The sequence below is a fragment of the Schistocerca gregaria genome, chromosome X (assembly GCF_023897955.1).
Source record: "Schistocerca gregaria isolate iqSchGreg1 chromosome X, iqSchGreg1.2, whole genome shotgun sequence".
Classification (NCBI taxonomy): domain Eukaryota; kingdom Metazoa; phylum Arthropoda; class Insecta; order Orthoptera; family Acrididae; genus Schistocerca; species Schistocerca gregaria.
Genome location: NC_064931.1, coordinates 221,385,578 through 221,411,587, shown reverse-complemented (window position 1 = coordinate 221,411,587; position 26,010 = coordinate 221,385,578). Strand labels below are relative to the sequence as shown.

Here is a 26,010-nt window from a genome sequence, read left to right as displayed (position 1 = left end):
AGTATGCTGTGGACACACACATCTTCATGATGAGTATGCTGTGGACACACACATCTTCATGATGAGTATGCTGTGGACACACACATCTTCATGATGAGTATGCTGTGGACACACACATCTTCATGTTGAGTATGCTGTGGACACACACATCTTCATGATGAGTATGCTGTGGACACACACATCTACATGATGAGTATGCTGTGGACACACACATCTTCATGATGAGTATGCTGTGGACACACACATCTTCACGATGAGTATGCTGTGGACACACACATCTTCACGATGAGTATGCTGTGGACACACACATCTTCACGATGAGTATGCTGTGGACACACACACCTTCCAGATGACAACAGCTGTTCCCACTCAGCTGCACAGACACGTTCTTTGTTTGGAGAAGACTCAGAAACCCTGTCACACCCCAACTGCCCTGATCTTAATCACATAGAAAATGTCTGGGACTATTATGAACAGCAGGTGAAACACAGTAATGAACATCCTCATTATACAGAACCTAATCATCAATTACTACCTAAATTTGTGGACGCTTTCTCACTGAATTGAGGTCACTATTCAAGTCAGAAGTGATGTTCACAACCAGTGCTTATTTTCTGACTCACTTCTTACTATGGGACCAACAGTTTGCTTAAACCTAAAGATGATGTCCAGGCTATTTGATACACTATGTACACTACATCACAATAATGTAGATTTTGCAACAGCTCAGATTACACAAATTCTGGAGATCTCTAAATATCAGTTGCAAAAAAAATCATTATCAAAATATAAAACTCAATAAATTAACTTTCCTCTCCCTCAGAAAGAAATTTATTTTTAACTTTGCCATAAAGATATTAATTTTATAGATTGCAATTTAATATTTAGACAAATGTTTACCTTACAAACATTGCTACTTGTAGCAGGTGCATCATTTTTCAATGCTGGTACTGTGGATACAGGAACACCCCCACTGTAGTTACTTGCATTTCCCTGCAATGCTGCTCCAGCACTGTAATAAATAATTCATTTAAGCCAATTTTTACTAAATTCACTTAATATACTGAACTGTATTATGTTTTCAGCCACAGATTACCAATTTCCTATAAAATGAAATCTTATCCACTGTATGTTGTAAGCCCCCCCTCCCCCCCCCCAACCCGATTGCACCTCAACGTGAAATCATCAACATTGCTGAGCATGTCACATATTAACACTGTCTAGCCTGTGAAATGAGTAGCACATTGTAATCATATAATTTCTGTACTTTTAATAACACTTTGCCCTTTGAAACTAATGGGTCTAACTCTTAAGAAGTTAACAAACAGCCAACTGAGAATATATATTTGGCAGAATGGACAGTTCAATCAGTAAAGTACAGCTGATACTTAATAGCAACCATGAAGGCTTATTTTAATTTTTTGTAAAAGTCATCTGGGGTACGAGTATTCACAACCAAGAAACCATTAACAGATTGTCGGGTTCAGCCAATATGGGTAAATGGACAAAAAACATGAAATTAAATACAGAACGTCTACAAATAATATCGCATGACTATCATTTATTAAGTTATTGTATACATATACTTCTGATTATATTTAGGAAAGCCAAACAAAATGTATTTTCAAGTAAAATTATAATTCTGTGACAATTAAGTTACCTGTAAACAACTTCATTTGCATTTAATGGAGAATTTTCGTCAGCAGTAACAACATTACATCCTTCAACACCCTTCACAAATGTTGCTGGATCTAAAGCAGAATCAACAGCATTGCCAAATGATGGCGTGAAAGATGAAGCAGTAGATGCTACACTTCCATCCTCTGTGTGTTCAATTACTGCTGGCATGACAGGAACATTTTCCCAGACCTGAAGCATTAATTACAGTAATAACAATCTTACACTTCAGCAGATGGCAGGAATAGTATTAAACACAGAGGAGTATACATGATGAAATAAAATAATAATAATAATAAAGATCATTTAACATTTTCAGTGGATCATTGATAACACTTTCAAAAAGGATAATATACTGTACATCAGGGTCGGCAACGGCATGCAAAACTTTACACATTTGCAATGTCCTGAACACATACTGTTCAGGTCTCATGTTTACACACTATTCCATACATCTCATCTCAGGTTTGTTCAGACCTTCTCGCAAATACTCAGTACGAGATTACATTTCTTTTAGCAAAGTGGTGTGTCACTGTTCTGACATTTTTTGGTTGGCGTGACTTGTTTCAGTTTAGCAGAACCACAGTGTCAAGTGTTGCTTAACCTATGTTGTCTGTTTGTGGTGTAAAGTAAGTTCAAAGGCCCAGTGGCTGTCTGCACACAAATAGCCACTCTAATGTCACAAGCCTATTAAAATGAATGGGAACCACAGTCATTTTTCTAAATGGTCATTTAATCAATGTGCACAGCAAATTTACTACAGAAATCAATTTCAAAACCATGCACAAAGAATTTAAAGATTTAGTTGACAACGAAAGAGCAAAAAATTTAGATCAACTGATGATTTGTACAAGAGTCATTGTTTCGTAGGCTACATGAAGCAGCACTTTGTGCTAAAGTTGGAGGCTTCGAGCATGTGATGAAATTGGATGTACGAATGGTAAATTTTCTTCACATGCACAGTTTTCGAAAAGTTTTAAACCATACACATGACTTTGAGCTGTTTTCGAGACTGTTTGCCGTTTCAGTTGAAAGTGACCCTGTGCACATGCAAACGACCGATCTACACTGTAATTACCCATTTAAAAGGAAAATTCTTTTTCATCTGCACAGAAACTCAACTTATAAATTATGTCGTCTTTTTTCATACTTTCCTTTATTCTTATAGAAAGCAGACATGAAACTATGTAACGGAATGTGTAACAGTGTTCTATTATGCAGTTTTGTCTTGTAAAAGCCTTTAATTCTTCCAGTTTGAAGCAGCACATTCAAATTCAAATGTTATGTCTTCTTCTTCTTCTTCTTCTTCTTCTTCTTCTCTCTCTCTCTCTCTCTCTCTCTCTCTCTCTCTATTCCCACCAGGACGAAACAAGGTGACGCAGTGGTTAGCACACTGGATTCGCATTTGGAAGGACGACAGTTCAAACCCATGTCCGGCCATCCTGATTTAGGTTTTTCTTGATTTCCCTAAATTGCTTCAGGCAAATGCGGGATGGTTCCTTTGAAAGGGAATGGCCGATTTCCTTCCCCATCCTTTACTAATCTGAGCTTAGGCTCCATCTCTAATGACATCATTGTCAATGGGACGTTAAAACACTAATCTCTTTTTTTTTTTTGGGGTGGGGGGGCAGGGAGAGTGCGCATTGGTTTCTAAGGATGACCTGAAATCAATTGTAAGGAGATTAGCAACCCAGCCAAACACAAACTTTTCATGAAAGTAATTACCTGCAAATGCTGAAGACTTTCATGATTCACACTACTTCTGCATCTCTATTTACAATAATTCAATTATCTTAACACGTATTTAATAATGTCAGTCAAAGTGGTAGATTTATTTATCTTGTGTGTTTTGTTAAAAATGTTTCGGTCATATGCTCTAAAATTTATCACGCAAGGACTTGCAATTAAAATCAACATTGACAAGGACAAATCTGCAAAGTATGGAGTATTAAGTAACAGTAAAATGGTATATTACCTTCTTTACTGACTGAATTTTTAAATTCAACTCTGCAGTAGATGGTGAAATAGTTGACTGCACCTGCTGAGAAAGGTGCATTGATCGTGGCATACCAACTGCTTTGTTAGTCTTATCTTCTGTAAGCTGTGAAAGGTCTGAGTCAGCAAATGTGAAGTCCAGTTTCATGTCAACCACATCTTCATTCTGAATGTAACCAAAAGTAAAGATTTAATATTAACATGAGTCAAATGAGCACAGTTTTACATAGGCTACACAGTTTTATCAGACACGGACACAACAATACTTTCCCTAGTGTTTAAGATAATACAATTGAGCTTTTGTTGTTTCCCTTGGCCACACATCTCCATGTAAGACACAAACATTGGTGCATAACAGTTTTAGACACATTAATTTTGAGTGACCTTTTCAATACAATAGAATAAACATATCACAGCAAGAATGCAGTTATGTACCTAGAATAATATAAAATATTACTCACAAAAACACAAAGATGAAGGATAGTAATTGAGACATGCATTGCACAACAAAATAAATTCTTAAAAATTATATTGGACACTTCCTGTCAGATAGAGAGAAATGTTAGAGCAGTATAAGTTGTTGACAAAATTTGGACACTACACTATCATTTATCATATTAGCTTGATGAAAGGTTACACAATGTTGGCAAAATCTGCAAGAGAATTTGTGACAGAGCAGTATAGGCAGAGTGCATTAGTTGACCTTCCTTGAAGTCAACCACTTGAAAATAATGTCAACGTAAATTTTATTCACATAGGTCTGTAAGCCAGGTGTGGTGAATCCAGACGAGTTAGTACAGTCTGTGGGTGGTAACTGGGTTGGGTTCTTTGGGGAACGAGATCAGACAGCGAGGTCATCGGTCTCATCGGATTAGGGAAAGACAGGGAAGAAAGTCAGCCATGCCATTTCAAAGGAACCATCCTGGCATTTGACTGGAGCGATTTAGGGAAATCACAGAAAACCTAAATCAGGATGGCCGGACACGGGGTTGAACCGTCGTCCTCCCGAATGTGAGTCCAGTGTCTAACCGCTGCGCCACCTCACTCGGTGACGGTGGTAACTGGGGAGACACTTCATATTATGTATGGTACGCGATGCATCCCTGTATGTAGCCTCTAACCACTACTGCAATTTGGTACTGGGATTGGGGGGGGGGGGGGGGGGGGGGGGGGGAGTTGGTGGCGGTGGCGCTATTGGAAATTGTGAGCATCCCAAGCAGAAGATACCATTTAATTACTGTTTCGTCTATTTACTTAGTTATTGCTGTACCTCTGTCAGTGATGCCCACGCGGAATACTCCAAAACAGCAAGGGATGAGCAAAGTCGGTAACCAATGCTAAGAACATGAACTATTACTATAACAAAAATGCTTGCTTTGCAGGGTGTGTGATGGACTAAATCAAGGATAGGGCATTGTGCCTAGCTTGTGTACAGTCAGTTTAGTAACATCACCAGACATGCAAATGGGAGGCACCCATATATCGGCACATGTAACATTACCCACACCTGACAAGGGCATCTGTGGTGGGAAACCACTGATATCGGAAACTGTACATGTGACCTTTTGCTGTGGGAAAATATAAGGCAGCCTGGTGACAAACTCACTCACTCTTCACATCTATGAGTGAATGATAGTTGCCGCTGCTGTATACCTACATTTTTACTAGACTGATGAGGGTGTGGTTTCCACTGCTTAATGCTAGATATTCTACTCACAATACATATGCACAGGGAAACAGTAACACTTGGACGTATATAAATTTCCATCAGGAATTATTTCATAGTAATATCTATGTGGAACTATGGCTTGCATTGATTTCAAACAAGAACTATTATTGAATGATTTCTTGAACAAACAGGCAGATTCTCTCTCTTGTTACAGATATTTATGAAAAGAATTTTGATGATAAAACTACTTTACAAATGGTTTCATGCTGTATATTAGTAAGGAAAAATGCCCAATTTTTTTATGAAACACTGTTTTCCCAAAATGACTTGAGTTCTTTGTGTGCTAAAGGGACGTGGTTAAGCTAATATTGTTTCTGCTGTTCAAGCAGCAGCCCATAAGAATCACCATCTACAGCCTGCAGCTAAAATTCATGTTTATTAGCACAGAAATAGAAATTAGGTATACTTATAATGAATCATGCAGAAAGAGAGAGAGGTGAGTCAAGTGTTACATGATGAGAGTCATTTCAAGACCATTTCAGCACAATCTTTGTATGCAGCTGATGACCTCTGCAATTGTGCGGAATGAGTTACAAAAGAATTTACAGCACCATGTAATTGTTTGTGATATTTAAGCACTACAAGAAGAATGGAGCGAACATGACAATATTATTCAATCAAGAAATTGAAATTCACAATTACAGGAAAAAAAAATATGGGGTCATTGAAAAGATAGTATCATCAATGAAATGAAATCAGATCGTGAGATGATCACATGATGACAATGATCACTATTAGAATTGTCGCAATCATCAATCAAATCAAGTAAGGAAGAATTTTGGAACTTCACTGGAAACAGAACTAGATTAAGAAGAGGCCCTATCAGAAACTCAATAATCTGAAAATTTGGTGAATACAATCAGCCTTAATGTGATCCAGTATGTATCTGATTTGCCAATAATAAATACACTGTCTGACAAGAAAATTTAACCACCCTGAAGTGGTGGAGGAAACAAAATGAAACTTCATAGGTTAAGAGGATATGTGATACCATTGTACCGATTAACTGTAAAGAATCATGGGGTACTTTATGCTCTCTGGATGCAGTTCAAAGTGTCCAAAACTACTGAGTGAGGCCAGATTGGTTTGAAATTTGATGGTTTTAAATTTTTACAGATTGACTTAGATTTTAATGTTGACACCTTTGCAATGAAATGTGGTTTACGGATCTTGCTTCGATGACTATTCCAACAGGCCCATATTTATTAGCAACAACATGAAACAGTTTCAATGTTCATCCTTGGAGCACTCTATGATGGCATTAAAGTATACATTCGATTATCTGGACCTCAGTTATATAGATTCTTAAAATCGAGCCAAATTTACAAAATCTGGCCAAATTTATGAAGAACTACGATATTGCACTTCCTCTGGTCTGGATGCATGCAATGATTCAGTTGGGAAGGGTCTCAAAAATATTGTATATTCTCTTGAGGCGAACTGACCCACAACTGTTGTTATGGGTCCGTAAAATCTTCAATACTGGCACTGAGATAGACATGATGTCTGAGTTAGTCCCACAAATGTTCTAATGAGGACCTATCTGGCCATCTTGCTGGTCACGGAGTAGCTCAACAGCGCACAAGAAATGTATGAATGAGCATAGAGCATAGTCCAGTTGAAAAATGGAACCACTACACTGTCAGGTGAGAGGTAACGGAAGAGGACATGGGATGTCCGGGATTTACCATTGTGTTGGCACAATTCCCTCGATCACTACCAGCCGTGACCTGAAACCTTACCTAATGGTTCCCCTTCATCATGCGCCAGTAGTAACACCACTGGAAGAATGGGACCTCTCCCCAGGTCGCTGCCACATTTGCCAATTATGGACATCCGAGATAGAGCAGAACCATGATTCATCACTGAACACAATGCGATCACATTCATCAGCCAGTCCATGCTTCCTTGTCATGGCACCACCACAAGCACAGCTGCTTGTGTCGTGGTGTTAGTGGAGGACAATGCATGGGTTTGTAGTTCCCTAACCAAGCTGCTGCTAGTCTTTGACTAACGATGCCAGATGACATAGAATGTTGCAGAGAGTTCATTGCTCATTCCTGGATGGCAGGCGCAGAGTCAAAGGGTTACAACATGCTTCGTGCACAATACAGCAATCTTCTCTTATTACGGTCAGCCAACTGGAACCTTGACAACTAGCACACCTCCCCTCAAATGCCCATGCAGTCACACCTGAACGCACCGTAAATATGAATACTACATGATTCAATGAGCCTGCACCTGAGGACATGCAACAAGGCCCTTTCAAATTGTCTTTCGAGCTGATAATTCTGCCGCACCCAAGTATGTAGCATATCCACGTCCTTCAGAGTGATTACTTAGCATCTAACGTTGTTTGTGCTCCTTATATACCCTACAAGGGCTGGTACCAACACTAAACATGAACAACACTAATCCACTCTGATCATCATTCTACCAGTCACAAAGAAGTGTGAAGAATTTACATACCCGTCATATTTGTGTACTACGTTACACTGACATCTGACCCGGTCTTGTGCGTGCTTGACCTTTTTTGTCAGGCTGTCTTATGTATTGTGTAAAAGTAAGAAAACAATGGACATACTCTAGGTGATGTTTATTGATATCTGTCTATCGTTAATACTAATACATCAGGTCAGGTGTTCTTTCAAAACAAGAAAAAACAAATTAAACTTATTAAAACCAATAAGAACCATTGTCTATTAAGAGATTAGACACACATTTTCACACATACGTACCTATTTTCTTACAATTATTAAAATACTGCAACCTTAATCATGAAATACAAAAACAGGACAGTTACTGTAGTTTCTTTGCTTAAAATATTTGGTAACTCATTTGATGTAAGCAATATTTTCTCTTCGCTGTTGCTACATCACAAATTCGCTTTAATCATAGTAAACTCAAGATATCACACAGTTTGTTTTTCGAACCATTTGAAAGCTGTTTCCATGGCTTTAAATGCTTCTGCACGAGATGGTCCTCCATCATTTTCTGCAGCTATGTTTTCCTCTGTTTATTTATTTCCTGCTGTTTGTTTGCCATGTGGGGAACAGGCAGGTAGTGTCCGGACTATAGACAGGGCACAGATGTTTGCTTGCAGTTGACAGTTGTGAATCCACAACTGTCCGGATAATCCAGACAGAAGTCCGGATAATCAAATGTCTACTTTAATGTCATCATAGGCAAGGGTGAACACTGAAACTTTCATTTTGTTGGTAAGAAAAATGGGTCTGTCAAAAACATCATTGAAGCAAGAACTGTAAACCACATTTTGTTGCAAAGGAATAACCTCGAAATTTAAGACATTCTGTAAAAATTTAAAACCATCAATTTCAAAACAATCTGGCCTTAACCAGTAGTTTTGAACACTTTGAACTGCATCCAGACAGCAGAAAGTACACAATATTTCTTTACAATGAACAATGTTAACAGTTTTAAACTAATGCCATTTGGATGAAATGTGTTGGTCAGCGCCAATCTTCTGCACATAGGACTTTGTAGTAGAATAGAAATTACTGCAACCACATTCCATGTATACTTCTCATAAAATGTCAACACCAGTTGTTCATGGTTTATCATTTTTATCATTGTATTGGTGTTGTTGGTCAAGGAGACTGCTATTTAATGTTTTTCTGTTTACATAGTGAATGTGGTGTATGTGCCATGAATGCCTGCATTGTATAATGTGTAATTGACTTCATGTTATGTGTCTAAGATGGGTGGACAGATGACTTCAAACCCCTGTTCATTTTACAGCAAACCATTGTCAATAAATGCATGTTGCTGAATGTCACATGGAATGCTACACCAAAACCGAATGCTACACCAAAACCATGGCTGATCACACACACACGGGGGAGACGGAGAGGGATAGGGATAGGGATAGGCAGAGGCAGAGGCAGAGGCAGAGGCAGAGGCAGAGGCAGAGGCAGAGGCAGAGGCAGAGGCAGAGGCAGAGGCAGAGGCAGAGGCAGAGGCAGAGGCAGAGGCAGAGGCAGAGGCAGAGGCAGAGGCAGAGGCAGAGGCAGAGGCAGAGGCAGAGGCAGAGGCAGAGGCAGAGGGAGAGGGAGAGGGAGAGGGAGAGGGAGAGGGAGAGGGAGAGGGAGAGGGAGAGGGAGAGGGAGAGGGAGAGGGAGAGGGAGAGGGAGAGGGAGAGGGAGAGGGAGAGGGAGAGGGAGAGGGAGAGGGAGAGGGAGAGGGAGAGGGAGAGGGAGAGGGAGAGGGAGAGGGAGAGGGAGAGGGAGAGGGAGAGGGAGAGGGAGAGGGAGAGGGAGAGGGAGAGGGAGAGGGAGAGGGAGAGGGAGAGGGAGAGGGAGAGGGAGAGGGAGAGGGAGAGGGAGAGGGAGAGGGAGAGGGAGAGGGAGAGGGAGAGGGAGAGAGCAGTGTAACGGCCCTCAAGTGTCTGTATCATCTAGGACTTTACACAAGAAAAATTTGCATGTGGCAATACAGTTTGTGTAGGTGGTGTGGCCATGTTTGTGGTTAGGCCATGTCTTCAGAGCTGTCGAGGGTCATTTCATCTGTTGAATGTTATCACAGATATAATAAGTTTACTCCATATTTATACGACTGTGTGTTGTGTGGACATTACCCAAATTAGTCATGGGAATTTTGCTTTGGAAAACACTTTAGTGCAGGTCTGGTTTGAAAATGAATGGCTACCTTTGAAAGTAGTCACCAGTATAAATTATATGCAACTTGAGACAAAAATTTAAATAATTGCCAAATCTAAGTGGTTGGTCCTTTCAAAAAAAAATTATGCTGGAGCTACATAATGTAATATTGTTAAATGAATGCAATTGCAACAATAATGATGCTAGCTGCAGTTATTAAGAGATGAGCAGAGAAAGAGTCAAGTGGGGATTTTTACAAAACCTATTATTACGATGTCATACTCACAGAAGAAATTAACATTGGTAACAGTCAAAGGTAAACTTTGAAAAGAATCTTGTGCAGCAACAGATGTGCCACACACAATATCAACCACATGAGAGATCTTAACAATTTCAATCAATGAAGATATTTTAGATGAATAGCAACAGGTACAACTATGGCTCAACAAATGTGGTCTGTATTGACACTTCAAACATGCAACACAATACATAATGTTAATCATGTCAATGACAACAGTATTCACACTTCCAAGACATTACAGGATAACTTAAGACTCTTTTTGCAGACATTATATTAGTCCTCTCCTACAGCTGACAAATACTACACAACATATGTCTGTCTCAGCAATTTTGAAAGGATCAGCATTCTTTGCCTGTCATTATAGTGTGTGTGTGTGTGTGTGTGTGTGTGTGTGTGTGTGTGTGTGTGTGTGTGTGTGTGTGTGTGTTTTGGGGGAGCTGGGTTGTTACACTATCTGAATACCTTAATTACTTAAAATCAAATTCATGCAACACACCAAAGTATGTGTACAACTGTATCATATATGAGCTGCTTAAAGCCCAAGTGATGTAACTCTACTATTTTTTTTTTAATAGGGTCAGGATCTTGCTCAGCAAATGGAATTCTGTTCACAGAGCAAATGGTGTAATACTTAAGTCACATAACTGCATATATAGCAGCCCAAGGTTTTCCTTTAACAAGGGACACTTTTGACCTCAAATGCTTGTAACCACACGAAACTATGCTTAGACTGTCATTCCCAGGCAAAACTCTGCCCTTGTCTGCGAGAGCCATCAGACAGTGGTATGTTGTAGCTGCACTAGCAGGAGCTTGACCTGTGTGAATGGTATAGCTGCAGTACAAATGCATGTATTTGAGTGTTCGCATGCAGGTTACTGTGTAAACTCTATACAGTGATATCATGAAGAGGACTAATTAAATGAATGTGATCCAAATATTAGGGACAAAGTTGTGACATTATGAGTATGGAAATGAAATTGGGGTCAAGGATAGAGTTTGTGCATATATTGTGTGTAATATAATAATTTAGAAATATAATAGAGATAGCAAAGATATACATTAATATTAAGCTGTATATATACACTGACTCTGAAGGCCAGGAAAACCCTGAACCTGAAGGTGGATGTTCAGACAGTAAACAACGTTCATCTCCAGAGCATCCGGTTGAAAGTATACACTATCTTTACCCAAAGAGTTGAGACCTGATGTATTAAACGATACTGATGAAAGTTCACTACAGAACATTTATGACAACTACTGCAATTGGGGCTTCAATTCCTATAGCAAACTAATAACGTGCTCTAAGAGCATTAAAGGTAAATCAAATTGCAGATTAATTCTAAATTTCGTTTCTAGCAAACGGCAAGCAGGGGTTTGTTTCAAAGGAAACAGACTGTCGCAGTTACCACCTAAAAAAAGAGCACGTAATATCACAATTTGATAGAACAAGGTAGTATGGATCTACAATTCACTATTGGCATCTGCAAATGTGGGCACTAGAGGCACCTACAATGGGTGTCTTGGGCAATTTCAAAGCTTCAGATTCTTTTACTAACAATCTCTTGGCTGAATATGGCATTTTAGCTACGCATATTACTACATTTGTCACTCATAAGGACACACAAGATGATAATATTACACATTGTAAGGCACTACAGTGCGTGGAGGAAGTCAACATGTTCATGACAGAAGGGTTGGATAAAGGAAATGTTTGGAACAGTGACTATTCTCAAAGTATGAAATTTCTTTATCATCAACGCTGTCTCAGTGAGGAGAGAAAATTACAGGTAATGTGGTGCAGTTTGTACACAGCTCTACCCACAGCTACACAACTGATGTGGCTTTATCAATGACACGCAGGCTGTTTAGTTTCGTTTTAGGGCACTAAAGCAACTAAGGTGATACACACCCATGTCAGAACCACAAAACACGAAGACGAAAAAAGGACTTAAAAGCGACTACACGTTAAGCCCAATAGATGGAAGGGAAGAAAGCTAAAAACAGGACTTCCTCTTGGATAAAGATCCATAAAATATGCCACAGACACAATGGAGGTCCTGAACTATAGATTATATCTTCTTATGACAGATAAACAGTAAAACACAGTTGACAGCCCATATATCGTTCGCTAAAATGGCCGAAAACTCAGGCAGCAAACATATGTTAGAACATATGTAGTTAAAGAAAGGGCATTTGTTCAGGAAATGGCGAACCATCAAAGGTCAATGACAAGGAGCACAAAGTGATGGGGGATCACCACTTAACAAATGGTGATTGTAAACAACAGTGCCCAATACGCACTCTACCTAAAATTCTCCACTCATAGAGAGAGGGCTGAGAGCACGTTGGCCAAGCCGCTGGAACAGGCTTAATTCCCCAGAGCTTGTTCCATGAAGGGTGGTGATGCCCAAGGGACACCACCTGGTCGCAGATGGCAACACACACATCAGTGGAAAGAATTTCAAGAACTAGCAGGCCGAGGTAGGAGGACTGCAGCCTTTGCAGCAGCATCAGCGGCCTCATATCCCATCAGACCAACATGACCAGGGACCCACCAACATCACCGAAGCTCCATCAAAAGTGAACGAGTGGAAGCTTTCCTAGATCCATTCACTAAAGGATTGATTGTGTATGGCACGCAGAGGTTCTGAAGAGCACTGTAAGAGTCGGAGCAAATGATACAATTGTAAAACCTGTGCTGCCTAATGTACTGCATGGCCTGATACAGTGTGATAAGCTCTGCTGTAAATACTGAGCAGTGTTTCAGTAGCCATCACTGCCAATGATGAAGGCACATCCAACACCGCAGTCAGTCCGAGAGGCATCAGCGTACACAAAGGTATTATAGCAAAGTTTTGTGCGAAGGCCGGGAAACTTATGGTGATAGAGCGAGTCTGGAGTAGTGTCCCTAGGAAGCAAATGCACTCCAAGGTGAACACTGGCCACTGCACAAAGCCAAGGTGGTGAAGGGTTCACTCCATCGGGAAAGTGGCAGGTAGCGTGAAGTTAAGCTGCCACAGCAACAGCCAAAACCGAACCCCTGGAGGTAATATAGAAGAGGGACGTCTCCTATACTGGGGGTCAAAGGTGTCACGAAGGAGGCGGCATAGGATGGATAGCCAGGTGTGGCAGACAAATGGCATGTGTATCCATTGAGGAGAGAACATCATGTCAGCATGACACTGGTAGTTAGGCAGCCGCTACATGCAGACTCTCAACCGAGATAGTGTAAAAGGTACCAGTTGCCAAACAGATACCGCGATACTGGATTGTATTGAGACTGCGTAAAAGATGGATGGATGTGCAGATGCATAAACAAAACACCCATAGTCTAGTTCTCAAGAAACAAGTGGTAAGTACTAATGGAGGAGGATGGTCTAATCCTCTCCCCAGGAAGTACCGCTTAGGATATGTAGGACACTGAGGGACTGAGTGCAGAGGATAGCCATGTACAACACACAGTACTTCCTATCGAGCATGAGCCGCAGGAATTTCATAGTTTCTGCGGACAGAAGAGCAACATTGACCTGAGCTCTGTCTTCTAAAAATTCCTGCAGGAATCGGGGCAGACTGCCTTGGAAGCCTCACGTGTAAAGTGTATGTAGGATACTCTCCCAGCAGGTGGTGTGGGTTTTCTCCAAATCAAAGAACACGGCCACAGTCTGGTATTTCTGCAGAGACCCATTCATGACACAGGTTGACAAAGTGAAGAGATGGTCAACTGCAGATCAGCGCACTCGAAATCCACATTGTGTAGTGGTTAGTAATCTTGGGACTCGAGCCACCATACCAGCCAGGCCTGAATCATACTTTCCGTTCCCTTGCGAACATAGCTGGTGAGAGAAATGGGGCGATAGCTAGAAGGAAGTTGTTTGTCATTACCTGGATTAGGTATGAGTATGACAGTGGCTTCACACTAGCATCTGGGAAAGGTGCCTTTTGCCCAGATGCAGTTAAACATATGAATGACAAAGTGCTTGCCTGCAAGAGAAAGATGCTGCAACATCTGAATGTAAATATCGTCTGGCCTTGGGGCGGAGGATCAGGATAAAGCGAGAGCATGATCTAGCTCTCTCAAAGCAAAAGTAGCATTGTAGCACTCATGATTCTGAGAAGAGGTGGGTATCACCTGAGCCTCCTAAACTTCTTTCCAATGGAGGATGGCAGGATGATAGTGGGTGGAGTGTTGAATCTCTGCAAAATAGGGGCCCAAGGTGTTTGAGATAGCAATAGGATCCACAATGACACCATCCACTACTGTCAGTCCAGACATTTCGGAATGGACCTTGGTCTCAGAGAGCCAATGGAGGTTGGCCCACATGACGGAAGAGTCAGTGAACTGTTAAAAGAACCTATACAGGAAATTCAGCTATCTATTTTGCTATCAATAAGAACCAGACAACACTGCACACACAACTGTTTACAGCAAACACAGTCCGCCATCAGAGGATGACAGTTAAAAATGTGGAGAGCATGTCTCCGCCTGCGAATTGTGTCGCAGCACGTCTCAATCCACCAAGGCATTGGGACACAGCATGATGAAGAAATGTGAGGAATGGAACATTCTGCAGCAGTAAGGGTAAACACCCTCCTAAGGGGACACCGCCTTAATACAGCACTGTCCATGTGGACAAGGTGGTTTGCACGCTCTGGATCCAGAAGGCTATGCCAGTGATAGCGTAGCTACCAGCAGGGCCACCCATGCCAGACAGGCCAATGGGGAGGAGCCAGACGAAGTGTGTCCCAAAACGACCTATCTCCTGTCTGATCCTATCCTAAGCCTATCCCTCTCCCTTATCATTCTTAACATCCTACACCATAGGGCAGGTAGGGCTCTAGAGGCGTGGTGAAGCCGGTCTACCTAAGGGAGTAAACCCAATACAAATCACCTGCTGCCTTGCAGTTGGTAGAGGGATCTACAAAGGATAAGGATGCTCCCCTGAACATGGAGCCAGCTAACCTGCGAGGTTTAAGGGGCAACCCCCCAAATCGTTGGGCGGAAGATTAACAATCTCCCCCTGTAAAACATCAATTGTTGTGAATGCTAGCAAAGGAATAAGGCGGACAGATATTTCAATGACAACCCCAGCAAACAAAAAAAGGATAAGAGAGATGTACATAGGAACATGGAATGTGCGGAGCCTATACCAAGCTCGAGCCCTACGACAGCTGCTAACACAAATAAACAACAACAGTATAATAATATTGGCTCTCCAAGAAATTAGGTGGAAGGGGAGTGACATAATGGATGCAGGAAATTTCACTATCTTCTATAGTGGTGGGAGGGTGAATACCTTTGGAACAGGTTTTGTGGTCACTAAATAACTGAAACATGTGGTGATGTGCTTCCAAGCAAGCAATCAATGAACGGATGTCCATATTAAGATTATGGGGAAAATTTTTCAACATTACAATCATAAATGTACATGCACCCACAGGAGGCAGATGAACAACAAAAGGATGAGTTTTACAGGAAGGTAGAACAACTGTGTGATCCCAAACATGATGTCAAGATATTAACAGGAGACCTGAATGCAAAAACAGGAAAAGAAGAGGCCTTTCAGCCAACCATAGGAAGACATAGCCTCCATGAAATATCAAACGACAATGGACTTAGGGCTGTAGATTTTGCTATAAGCAAAAACATGACTGTCAGAAGTACATGTTTCACACATAAAAAAATTACACAAATAACATGGATTTCACCAGATGGACAAACCAGAATCAGATAGACCATATATTGATTGATCGGAGACACGGAATAGACATAATGGATGTTAGGAGCCAACGTGGAGCTGACTGCAATTCAGACCACTATCTAGTGAGGATTAAATATAAACAAAGGATCTTACTATTGAGTAAACAAAAAGGCCACAAACAAAAGAAGTTTGACATTAAGAAACTGAAGTTCGAAGAAATACGGAGAGCATATCAGATGAAAATAGAAGAGAGGATTAAGAATGAGACCGACACATCAAATGAACATATAGAAGCAATGTGGAAACGATGTAAGACTGCAATCCTCTTGGCAGCTGGAGAGGTTTTAGGACATTAATGGCCTCAAAGAAAGGAAGATTGGTTTTTACTAAGAATGTATGAGAAGAGTTGAGGAACATAATATAGCATGAATGAAATTATTGCAGAGAACAACTCGAGCAAATCTGAACGAATGTAATTAAAAGTGCCATATAGCAAAGGGGGTCTGCAGACAGGAGAAAAGAGCACTAGAAAAGAAAAAAAACTGGAAGAAATTAAACAGCTAGGAGAAGAGAAGCAAAGTCGTGAAATGTACCAAAAGATTAAGGAAGGAAAGACCGGGTTCCAAGCCAGAACAAATGTGTGTAGGAACAAAGAAGGGGATTTGATAGGGGAGAGTAATAAAATACTTGACAGGTGGGGAGAATACTTCGAAGAGTTACTGAACCCAGAAGTAGAAGGGTTAGAACGAGAAGAACAGGTGGAAATAACTTACTATGGACCAGAGGTTTTAACACCAGAAGCTACACTGGGGGAAGTGATGCAAGCCATTAAGACCTTAAAAAGCAATAAGGCACCTGGAGAAGATTAGATCCAGTCCGAACTTCTCAAGTATGGTGGGGAAATGCTGTGGAAAACAACTCATAAAATAAAACTGAATATCTGGCAGAGTAGAGCATGCCAAAGGAGTGGAAAACAGCTATAATGTGCCCCATACATAAAAAAGGAGATAAATTAAACTGCCAGAACTATTGAGGAATCTCCCTACTAAATATAAAGTTTTCTCCAAGATTCTAACCAGCAGGCTTACTCCATATGTGGAAGAGAGAGTTGGAAACTATCAGAGAGGCTTTAGAAGAAATAGGTAAACAACTGACCAGATATGCACATTGCGTATACTACTTGAAAAATGTTACGAACATCAAATTAACATACACCAGCTTTATATCAACTTTAAACAAGCCTATGATAGCATCTCAAGAGTGGCATTGAAGAATGTAATGGAAGAGGCTGGAATACCTAAGAAGCTAATTAAACTTTCTATGATGACCCTCAGCGAAACCAACTGTAAAGTAAAAATACAGGGCGAAATCTCCAGAGAAGTGGAAGTGAAGAAGGGACTTAGACATAGTGACAATATCTCCTCTTTGCTATTCAACCTTTGCCTAGAAAAAGACAAGTCAGATAGAGTTAAATAAAGGAGGAACCTTCTTAAATCGTTCACTGCAGTACCCAGCCTATGCTGACAATGTGGCATTACTCGCACGAAACACTGCTGTGCTAGGCGAAGCCTATCAACAACTGGAGAAAGGTGCAAGGGAACTTGGCCTGACAGTCAAAATCGAAAAGACCAAGTATTTGGCAATGACCAACCAACAAAACCTACCAAATCTCAGGATAGCCGACAGGGAGTTTGAAAGGGTGAGAGACTTCAAGTACCTTGGGTCGACTATCACTAAGACAAATGACATTGGCAGTGAGGTGAAAGCCAGAATATCAACAGGTAACAGATGCTACTTTGCCACATTACCCATGCTTAGGAGTTCACTTCTATCACATAAATCCAAAATCCTCATTTACAAAACAATTATAAGACCAGTTCATCTACATCTACTTCTACATCCATACTCCGCAAGCCACCTGACGGTGTGTGGCAGAGGGTACCTTCAGTACCTTTATCGGTTCTCCCTTCTATTCCAGTCTCTCATTGTTCGTGGAAAGCAGGATTGTCGGTATGCCTCTGAGTGGGCTCTAATCTTTCCGATTTTATCCTCTTGGTCTCTTCGTGAGATATACGTAGTAGGGAGCAATATACTGCTTGACTCCTCGGTGAAGGTATGTTCTCGAAACTTCAACAAAAGCCCGTACTGAGCTATTGAGCATCTCTCCTGCAGAGTCTTCCACTGGAGTTTATCCATCATCTCTGTAATGCTTTTGCGATTACTAAATGATCCTGTAACGAAGTGCGCTCCTCTCTGTTGGATCTTCTCTATCTCTTCTATCAACCCTGTCTGGTATGGATCCCACACTGCTGAGTAGCATACAAGCAGTGGGCGATTAAGTGTACAGTAACCTACTTATTTTGTTTTCGGATTGCATTTCCTTAGGATTCTTCCAATGAATCTCAGTCTGGCATCTGCTTCACCGACGATCACCTTTATATGATCACTCCAAATGCGTACTACCAGATAATTTATGGAATTAACTGCTTCCAGTTGCTGACCTGCTATATTGTAGCTAAATGATAAGGGGTCTTTCTTTCTTTGTATTCGCAGCACATTACACTTGTCTACATTGAGATTCAATTGCCATTCCCTGCACCATGCGTCAATTCACTGCAGATCCTCCTGCATTTCAGTACAATTTTCCATTGTTACAACCTCTCGATACACCACAGCATCATCTGCAAAAAGCCTCAGTGAACTTCTGATGTCATCCACAAGGTCATTCATGTATATTGTGAATAGCAACGGTCCTATGACACTCCCCTGCGGCACACCTGAAATCACTCTTACTTCGGAAGACTTCTCTCCATTTAGAATGACATGCTGCGTTCTGTTATCTAGGAACTCCTCAATCCAATCACACAATTGGTCTGATAGTCCATATGCTCTTACTTTGTTCATTAAACGACTGTGGGGAACTGTATCGAACGCCTTGCGGAAGTCAAGAAACACGGCATCTACCTGTGAACCCGTGTCTATGGCCCTCTGAGTCTCGTGGACGAATAGCGCGAGCTGGGTTTCACACGACCGTCTTTTTCGAAACCCATGCTGATTCCTACAGAGTAGATTTCTAGTCTCCAGAAAAGTCATTATACTCGAAAATAATATGTGTTCCAAAATTCTACAACTGATCGACGTTAGAGATATAGGTCTATAGTTCTGCACATCTGTTCAACGTCCCTTCTTGAAAACGGGGATGACCTTTGCCAGTTGTTATGTATGGTGCCAAAACGTGGACCATGACTGTAAATGGGGAAAGGATCCTAAGCATATGGGAGAGAAAGGTGCTAAATAAAATATATGGCCCAGTATATGAGCAAGAATGTTGGCGTATTCGTACGAATGCAGAACCGCAACACCTTTTTGAAGAACCTGACATTGTTACTACCATTAAAATAAGAAGACTGCGGTGGGCAGGGCACGTGGTCAGAATGGAAGAAAACAGAGCATGTAAGAGGATTTTTGATAGCAAGGCTGGAGGCAGATGGCGGAGGGGACGGCCCAGAAAGAGATGGGTGGATGGAGTTGAAGACATAAAAAAGCTGGGTGTCAGAGGATGGAGACTGAAAGCCATGGATCAGATAGAATGGCAGGATATTGTGATTCAGGCCAAGGCCCTCCAAGGGCTGTAGAGCCGAGGAGTAGTAGTAAGGGTAAACACAGTTTGCCATCGTAGGATGACTGTTAAAAATGTGCAGAGCACGTCTCTGCCGGCGAATTGTGTCCCAGCACGTCTCAGCATGGTAAAGATGAAGTGCGAATGGAACATTCTGCAGCAGTAAGCCTCCAGTCGGCCTTACAATGCTGCCAGTTGGGTTTATACGTAGGTGGGGTAGGAGTCAGCAAATGGAAAGCACACTGGAAATGGTTACTCAAGGACATTTCAGAGAGAACAGACCACTAGAGATGACGGGCAAGCTGAACAGCACAGAACCACAGGTACAAATGGGAACAAGTGTGTGTGGAGCCTGAAAGGAACATGGGTGCTCCAGCGTTAGGGCAGATGAGGTGAAGTTGCTTGAAAAGGTCAGCTAAGAGGGCACCTCTTGCACAGGTTCTGGGAGATCCTGAAAGGAGATGGTGTGCAATAAAATTGCTGAGCAGCAAAAAGGGTGAGGTTGTTGTCCAAAGAGCTGGACGAAGTCTGCCCTGGTGACACCAAATGATGACGGGATGTAAATGGTGCAAAGAGAAAAGGTGAAAAGAACAAGGAAAATGCAGCCTGCAACAGCTTTCACCGAGTTATTCAGTGAGATGGTTTGACTATGAAAGTCATCCCCGCCATAAGATCGAATGCTGTCCATGGGGGGAGAGGTCAAAGCAGACCTGAAGGAAATGCGAGAGGTCAAAGTGATCATAAGGATGCAATTTTATTTCCTGGAGGCAAATAAGTGGACACTGCGATTTCAGAAGCAGTCATAAATCCTCCTTGTTGGATCTAAGGCCACAAACGTTCCATTGGATGAGAGGTTTTTTTTCCCCCGGGTGCAGAAACAACTAGAGAACTGTAGAAGATGAAGACAAAGAGAGAAGATAAAAATGACTATGCATTAATCCCAATTGATGGAAGAGAAGACAGCTAAAAGAGGTATGTGGAGAAAGGTCTATAAAATATGCCAAAGAGAAACAGAGATCCTGAACTAAAAGTTAATTGTCCTTCACCTTATTACTACAACAGGTAAAAAGTAAAATGACAGCCTGCGAGTCATTCGCTAAAACGGCCGATAACTCTGACAGCAAACAGGAACTAGAATGTAAGTGGTTAAAGAAAAAGGGCATTCTGTCAGGGAATGGTGGACCGTCAAAGTTTGAGAAGTGGCGATGGCTAAAAAGAAAGTGCCCAATATGCAACCTAGGTAAAATGATCTCGTGGTGAGAGGACCGAGGCGAAGTCATCCACGCTGCTGGGAGATGCTTAATAACCCGGAGCTTATTCCCATGAAGGGAAGACCAAGGCGGTGCCTAAGAGACACCACCTGCTGACAGACGGCAACACAGAGATCATTGAAGGGAATGTCAGAACTAGCGGGTTGAGGTGCCAATACTGCAGTCTTGGCAGCATTGTCAGAGGCCTTGTTTCTTTCAGACCGATGTGACGAGGGACCCCACATAAACATCACAGTGGTTCTGTCAAGAGTGAGCAAGTGACAACATTCCCAGACCCGTTGCACTAAGAGATGGACAGTGTACAGCACACACAGGCTTTGGAGAGCACCGAGAGTGTCTGAGCTGATGACACATCTGAGAAGCGTGTGTTGCCGGATGTACTGCTTGGTCTGATACAGGGCGCAGAGCTCTGCTGTAAATACTGAGCAGTGTTCCAGAAGCAGTGCCAATGTCAGTGCCAATGACGAAGGCACACCTGACACCGAGTCCAAGACCCGTCAGTGTACACAAAGGTATATTGCTAAGTTCCGCACGAAGGTTGCGAAACTGGGGGCTATAGAGTGAGGTACAAGTAGTGTTCTTAGGAAGCAAATGAAGGCCAAGGTGAACACGGGCTGCTGCAAGAAGCCAAGGTGGTTGGGTGTGGGATTGAAGGGACCAGACTGCTAAGGTCATCGGTCCCTTGTTCCACGATAAAATCACACGAAATAAAAACTGTCAGTCGTTAAAAACGGAGAACTGAGACAAGGGACGACACAATACAAGAAAGACAGACAAAGACCAGACAAACGGAACTAAAATCACACCGAGTGTGAAGGTGGTTGGCCGACCATGAAAATAAGGAAAAACGAACCACCAAATGACATTAAAACACAGTTTAAAACCACAGGCCAAAGGCCCAAGTCAATACAGGAAATAAAAGGACAAACACTCAAATCATTCGATAAAAACCCCCTGCCTGAATAAAACTCAACACGAGGTCCGCCATAGCAACGTCATCACATAAAAGGGCAGGGACGGTATCAGGCAGCGCAAACGTCTGCCTGAGTCCTGTCAAAAGCGGGCAGTCCACCAAAATGTGGACCACCGTCAGAGCTGCCCCGCAGCGACATAGCGGTGGGTCCTCCCGGCACAACAAATGGCCGTGCGTCAGCCACGTGTGGCCAACGCGCAGCCGGCAGAGGACGACAGAGTCCTTCCGAGAGGCCCGCATGGAGGAGCGCCACACACCGGTCGTCTCCTTCACCGCCCGAAGTTTGTTGGGCGTGGGCAGGGTGCGCCACTCGTCACCCCAGGCACCAAGCACTTTCTGGCGCAAAAGCGACAGGAGATCACACTCCATAAGGCCGAGTTCCAGAGCCGGTGAACTCACTGCCTGTTTAGCCAGCGTGTCAACCCGCTCATTGCCCGGGATGCCGACATGACCTGGGGTCCAAACAAAGACCACGGAGCGGCCGCAACGGGCAAGAGCATGGAGTGACTCGTGGATGGCCATCACCAGACGGGAACGAGGAAAGCACTGGTCAAGAGCTCGTAAACCACTCAGGGAGTCACTACAGATGACAAAGGACTCACCTGAGTGGGAGCGGATATACTCTAGGGCGCGATAGATGGCAACCAACTCGGCAGTGTATACACTGTTCCCGGGTGCCAGCGACCATTGCTCACAATGATCCTCTAGAGTAAGAGAGTAACCAGTGCGACCAGAGACCATCGAACCGTCGGTATAGGCCACGGCAGATCCAGGAAACTCGGCAAGGAGAGAAACAAAGCGGCGGCGGAGGGCCGGAGGAGGGACCGAGTCTTTCGGACCCTGTGCCAAATCCAGCCGAATGCACGGTCGGCGCACACACCAAGGGGGCAGACGGAGATTGGCCCGGAAAACAGGCGGGAGAGGAAAAAACTCAATCCCACACAGTAGAGCCTGGATGTGAACCGTGATCGTACACCCTGGCCGGGGCCGCCTGTCTGGAAGATGGACGATCGAGTGCGGGAACAGGAGACGGTAGTTGGGATGCCCTGGCAAGCTACAAACGTGGGCAGCATAAGCGGCCAGAAATTGGTCGCGCCGGATCCGCAATGGAGGAACACCAGCCTCCACAAGTAAGCTGTCAACAGGGCTTGTCCGAAATGCTCCTGTGGCGAGTCGGATCCCGCAGTGATGGATGGGATCCAGCAATTGCAACGCTGATGGCGATGCCGAACCATAAGCCACACACCCATAATCAAGGCGGGACTGGATCAGCGCTCGATACAGCTGGAGAAGGGTGGACCGATCGGCACCCCATCCGGTGTGGCTAAGGCAACGGAGAGCGTTTAAATGCCGCCAGCATCTTTGTTTAAGCTGCCTAATATGAGGCAGCCAAGTCAACCGGGCATCAAATACCAGTCCCAAGAACCGATGCGTCTCTACCACAGCAAGAGGTTCACCGTCAAGGTAAAGGCGTGGCTCAGGGTGAACCGTGCGACGCCGGCAGAAATGCATAATGCAGGTCTTAGCGGCCGAAAACTGGAAGCCGTGCACTACAGCCCACGACTGCGCCTTGCGGATAGCGCCCTGCAGCTGGCGCTCAGCAACTGCAATGCCAGCGGAGCTGTAGTAGAGGCAGAAGTCGTCTGCATACAACGAAGCTGCGACGGACGATCCCACCGCCTCAGCGAGCCCATTGATCGCAATTAAAAACAGGGAGACACTGAGGACAGACCCCTGTGGGACCCCGTTCTCCTGGACCCGGGAGGAGCTATGGGACGCAGCAACTTGCACACGGAAGGAACGAGACGACAGAAAATTCTGAATAAAAATCTGGAGCGGGCCCCTAAGACCCCACCCATGAAGTGTGGCCAGGATGTGATATCGCCAAGTCGTATCGTACGCCTTCTGCATGTCGTAGAAGACGGCAACCAGATGTTGGCGGCGTGCAAAGGCTGTACGGACGGCAGACTCTAGGGAGACCAGATTATCGACGGCAGAGCGGCCTTTACGGAACCCACCCTGAGACGGAGCCAGAAGGCCTCGAGACTCGAGGAGCCAACTCAACCTCCGGCTCACCATACGTTCTAGCAACTTGCAAAGAACGTTGGTGAGGCTTATGGGGCGGTAGCTGTCCACCTCCAGCGGGTTCTTGCCAGGTTTCAACACGGGGAGGATGATGCTTTCTCGCCATTGAGATGGGAACACACCCTCAACCCAGATGCGGTTGAAAACATTTAGGAGGTGTCGCTGGCAATTCACAGAGAGGTGTTTCAGCATCTGGCTGTGGATGCGGTCTGGCCCAGGAGCCGTATCAGGGCAAGCAGATAGTGCACTCTGGAATTCCCAGTCGCTGAAAGGAGCATTGTACGACTCCGCGTGGCGCGTGTGAAAGGAAAGCCTCCAACTTTCCAACCGCTCTTTCCGGGAGCGGAAGGCCAGTGGGTATTTCGTAGATGCGGAACACTGAGTAAAATGCGCTGCTAACTGGTCCGCAATCGTGTCGGAGTCAGGACACACCACTCCATTCAGCGAAAGCCCAGGGACAGAGACAGGTGGCCGATGGCCATGGAGTCGCCTAATCTTAGCCCAAACCTGCGATGCAGAGGTACGGACGCCAATGGTGGAAACATACCGTTCCCAGCACTCCTGCTTCCGTTGGCGAATAAGGCGTCGGGCACAGGCACGGAGCTGTTTAAAAACGATGAGGTTCTCCAAGGACGGGTGCCGCTTATGGCGTTGAAGAGCCCGCCGGCGATCTCTAATCGCCTCTGCGATCTCGGGCGCCCACCAAAGAAGCCAAGGTGGTGAATGGTTCACATCCATTGGGAAAGTGGCAGGTAGCGTGAAGGTAAGCTGCTGGAGCAAGAGCAAAAGCAAACTCCAGGAGGTAACAGAGAAGAGGGACGTTCCCCATACTGGCGATCAAAGGAGCCATTGAAGAAAGAGGCATAAGGTGGGAGGCCGTGCACGACAGACAAACGACATGTATATCTGCTGAGGAGAAAGTCACAGCAGTAGAACAGTAGTATTTCTGCATCTGCTGCATACAGACTCTTAACCGGGCTAGTGTAAAAGGCGCCAGTGGCCAAATGGATGTCACGATGATGGATAGTACTAAGATGGCATAAGAGGGACAGACATGTAGATGCACAAACAACTGCAGGAGAGTCATGATGAGGAAAAGGGAGGAAGGAAAAAGTGAAGGGGTGTCATCTTGGCAGCTGCCACAGGGTGCACAGACTGAAAGATCCTGCTCCACGAGACCTACAGAGATGTCGGCATTCTCTCTTGGTCGGCCTGCGGAGTTTAGGGCAGAAAAAAAGCTGGCGATGCACTCCGGCAACACAGAGGTCTGGCGGGTGAGAGTATCACATGGCAACACCGCTGAAGATGATCGATTTTTTGGAGTCTTTGCGGTTGCAGATGAAGATTCAGATGTTTGTTGGCTAGAGGAATGTAGAAAGTCTTTGTGGGAATACCCTTTTGATCCTGTCCAAACTAACAGTTGTGTAGCAGGTGATTTCGCTGTGTGAGGTGAAAATATGGTGGCTTCTTGCACAGCTGGAGGAGGAGGAGGAGGAGGAGGAGGAGGAGCCGGAGGAGGAGACAGGGATGCTACAATGACACTGGGCGATCTTACAACCGAGGTGCTGAATTTGATGTCTCAAGTCTGTGTGGCCATGTCAATCATGGAGTGCAATGAAGAAAGAATCATGCTGTAAGTGCTGGATGGTAAAACACGGTTTCCGGCTAGCCAACAACTTGTGAGCAATAGAGTAAGGTACTTTTTCTTTCTCCCAAATCTCCTAGATGGCCCGCTCACCAAGATACACGGGGCATCCTAGGGGTTAGGCTCCATGGTCGCCATTGCAATTGATACAGCAGGGAGGAGGCGGCAGGCAATTGCCCTCCTGAGCATCCCTACCACAGGTGACACATTTGGCCAGGTGTCAACAGGACATTGGAGTTTGGTTGTAATGACGACACTGGTAGCAGGGTTGTACTGTGATGACTTCATAGCCTGATTTGATGTAAGCACTACTCTACCAAACATAAGCAAAAGAGTGCATGTGGGCACTAAATGTGCCTCTACTGTCTTTATCACCCAATGGATGGCAGTGACACCCTCA

General features: G+C 43.8%; 1 protein-coding gene across 13 annotated transcripts in view; it reads right to left on the bottom strand.

Annotated features, from left to right (window-relative positions):
- LOC126299474 (protein PRRC2C-like) overlaps window positions 1-26,010 on the bottom strand; it is a 226,870-nt gene that overhangs the window by 43,368 nt on the left and 157,492 nt on the right. For all 13 annotated transcript variants that reach the window (XM_049991396.1, XM_049991404.1, XM_049991399.1 and 10 more), the window contains 3 exons: window positions 3,653-3,838; window positions 1,661-1,869; window positions 901-1,012 (listed from right to left, as the gene is read on the bottom strand). In XM_049991396.1, the coding sequence (XP_049847353.1) occupies window positions 901-1,012; window positions 1,661-1,869; window positions 3,653-3,838 (507 nt within the window). The remainder of the gene's footprint in view (window positions 1-900; window positions 1,013-1,660; window positions 1,870-3,652; window positions 3,839-26,010) is intronic.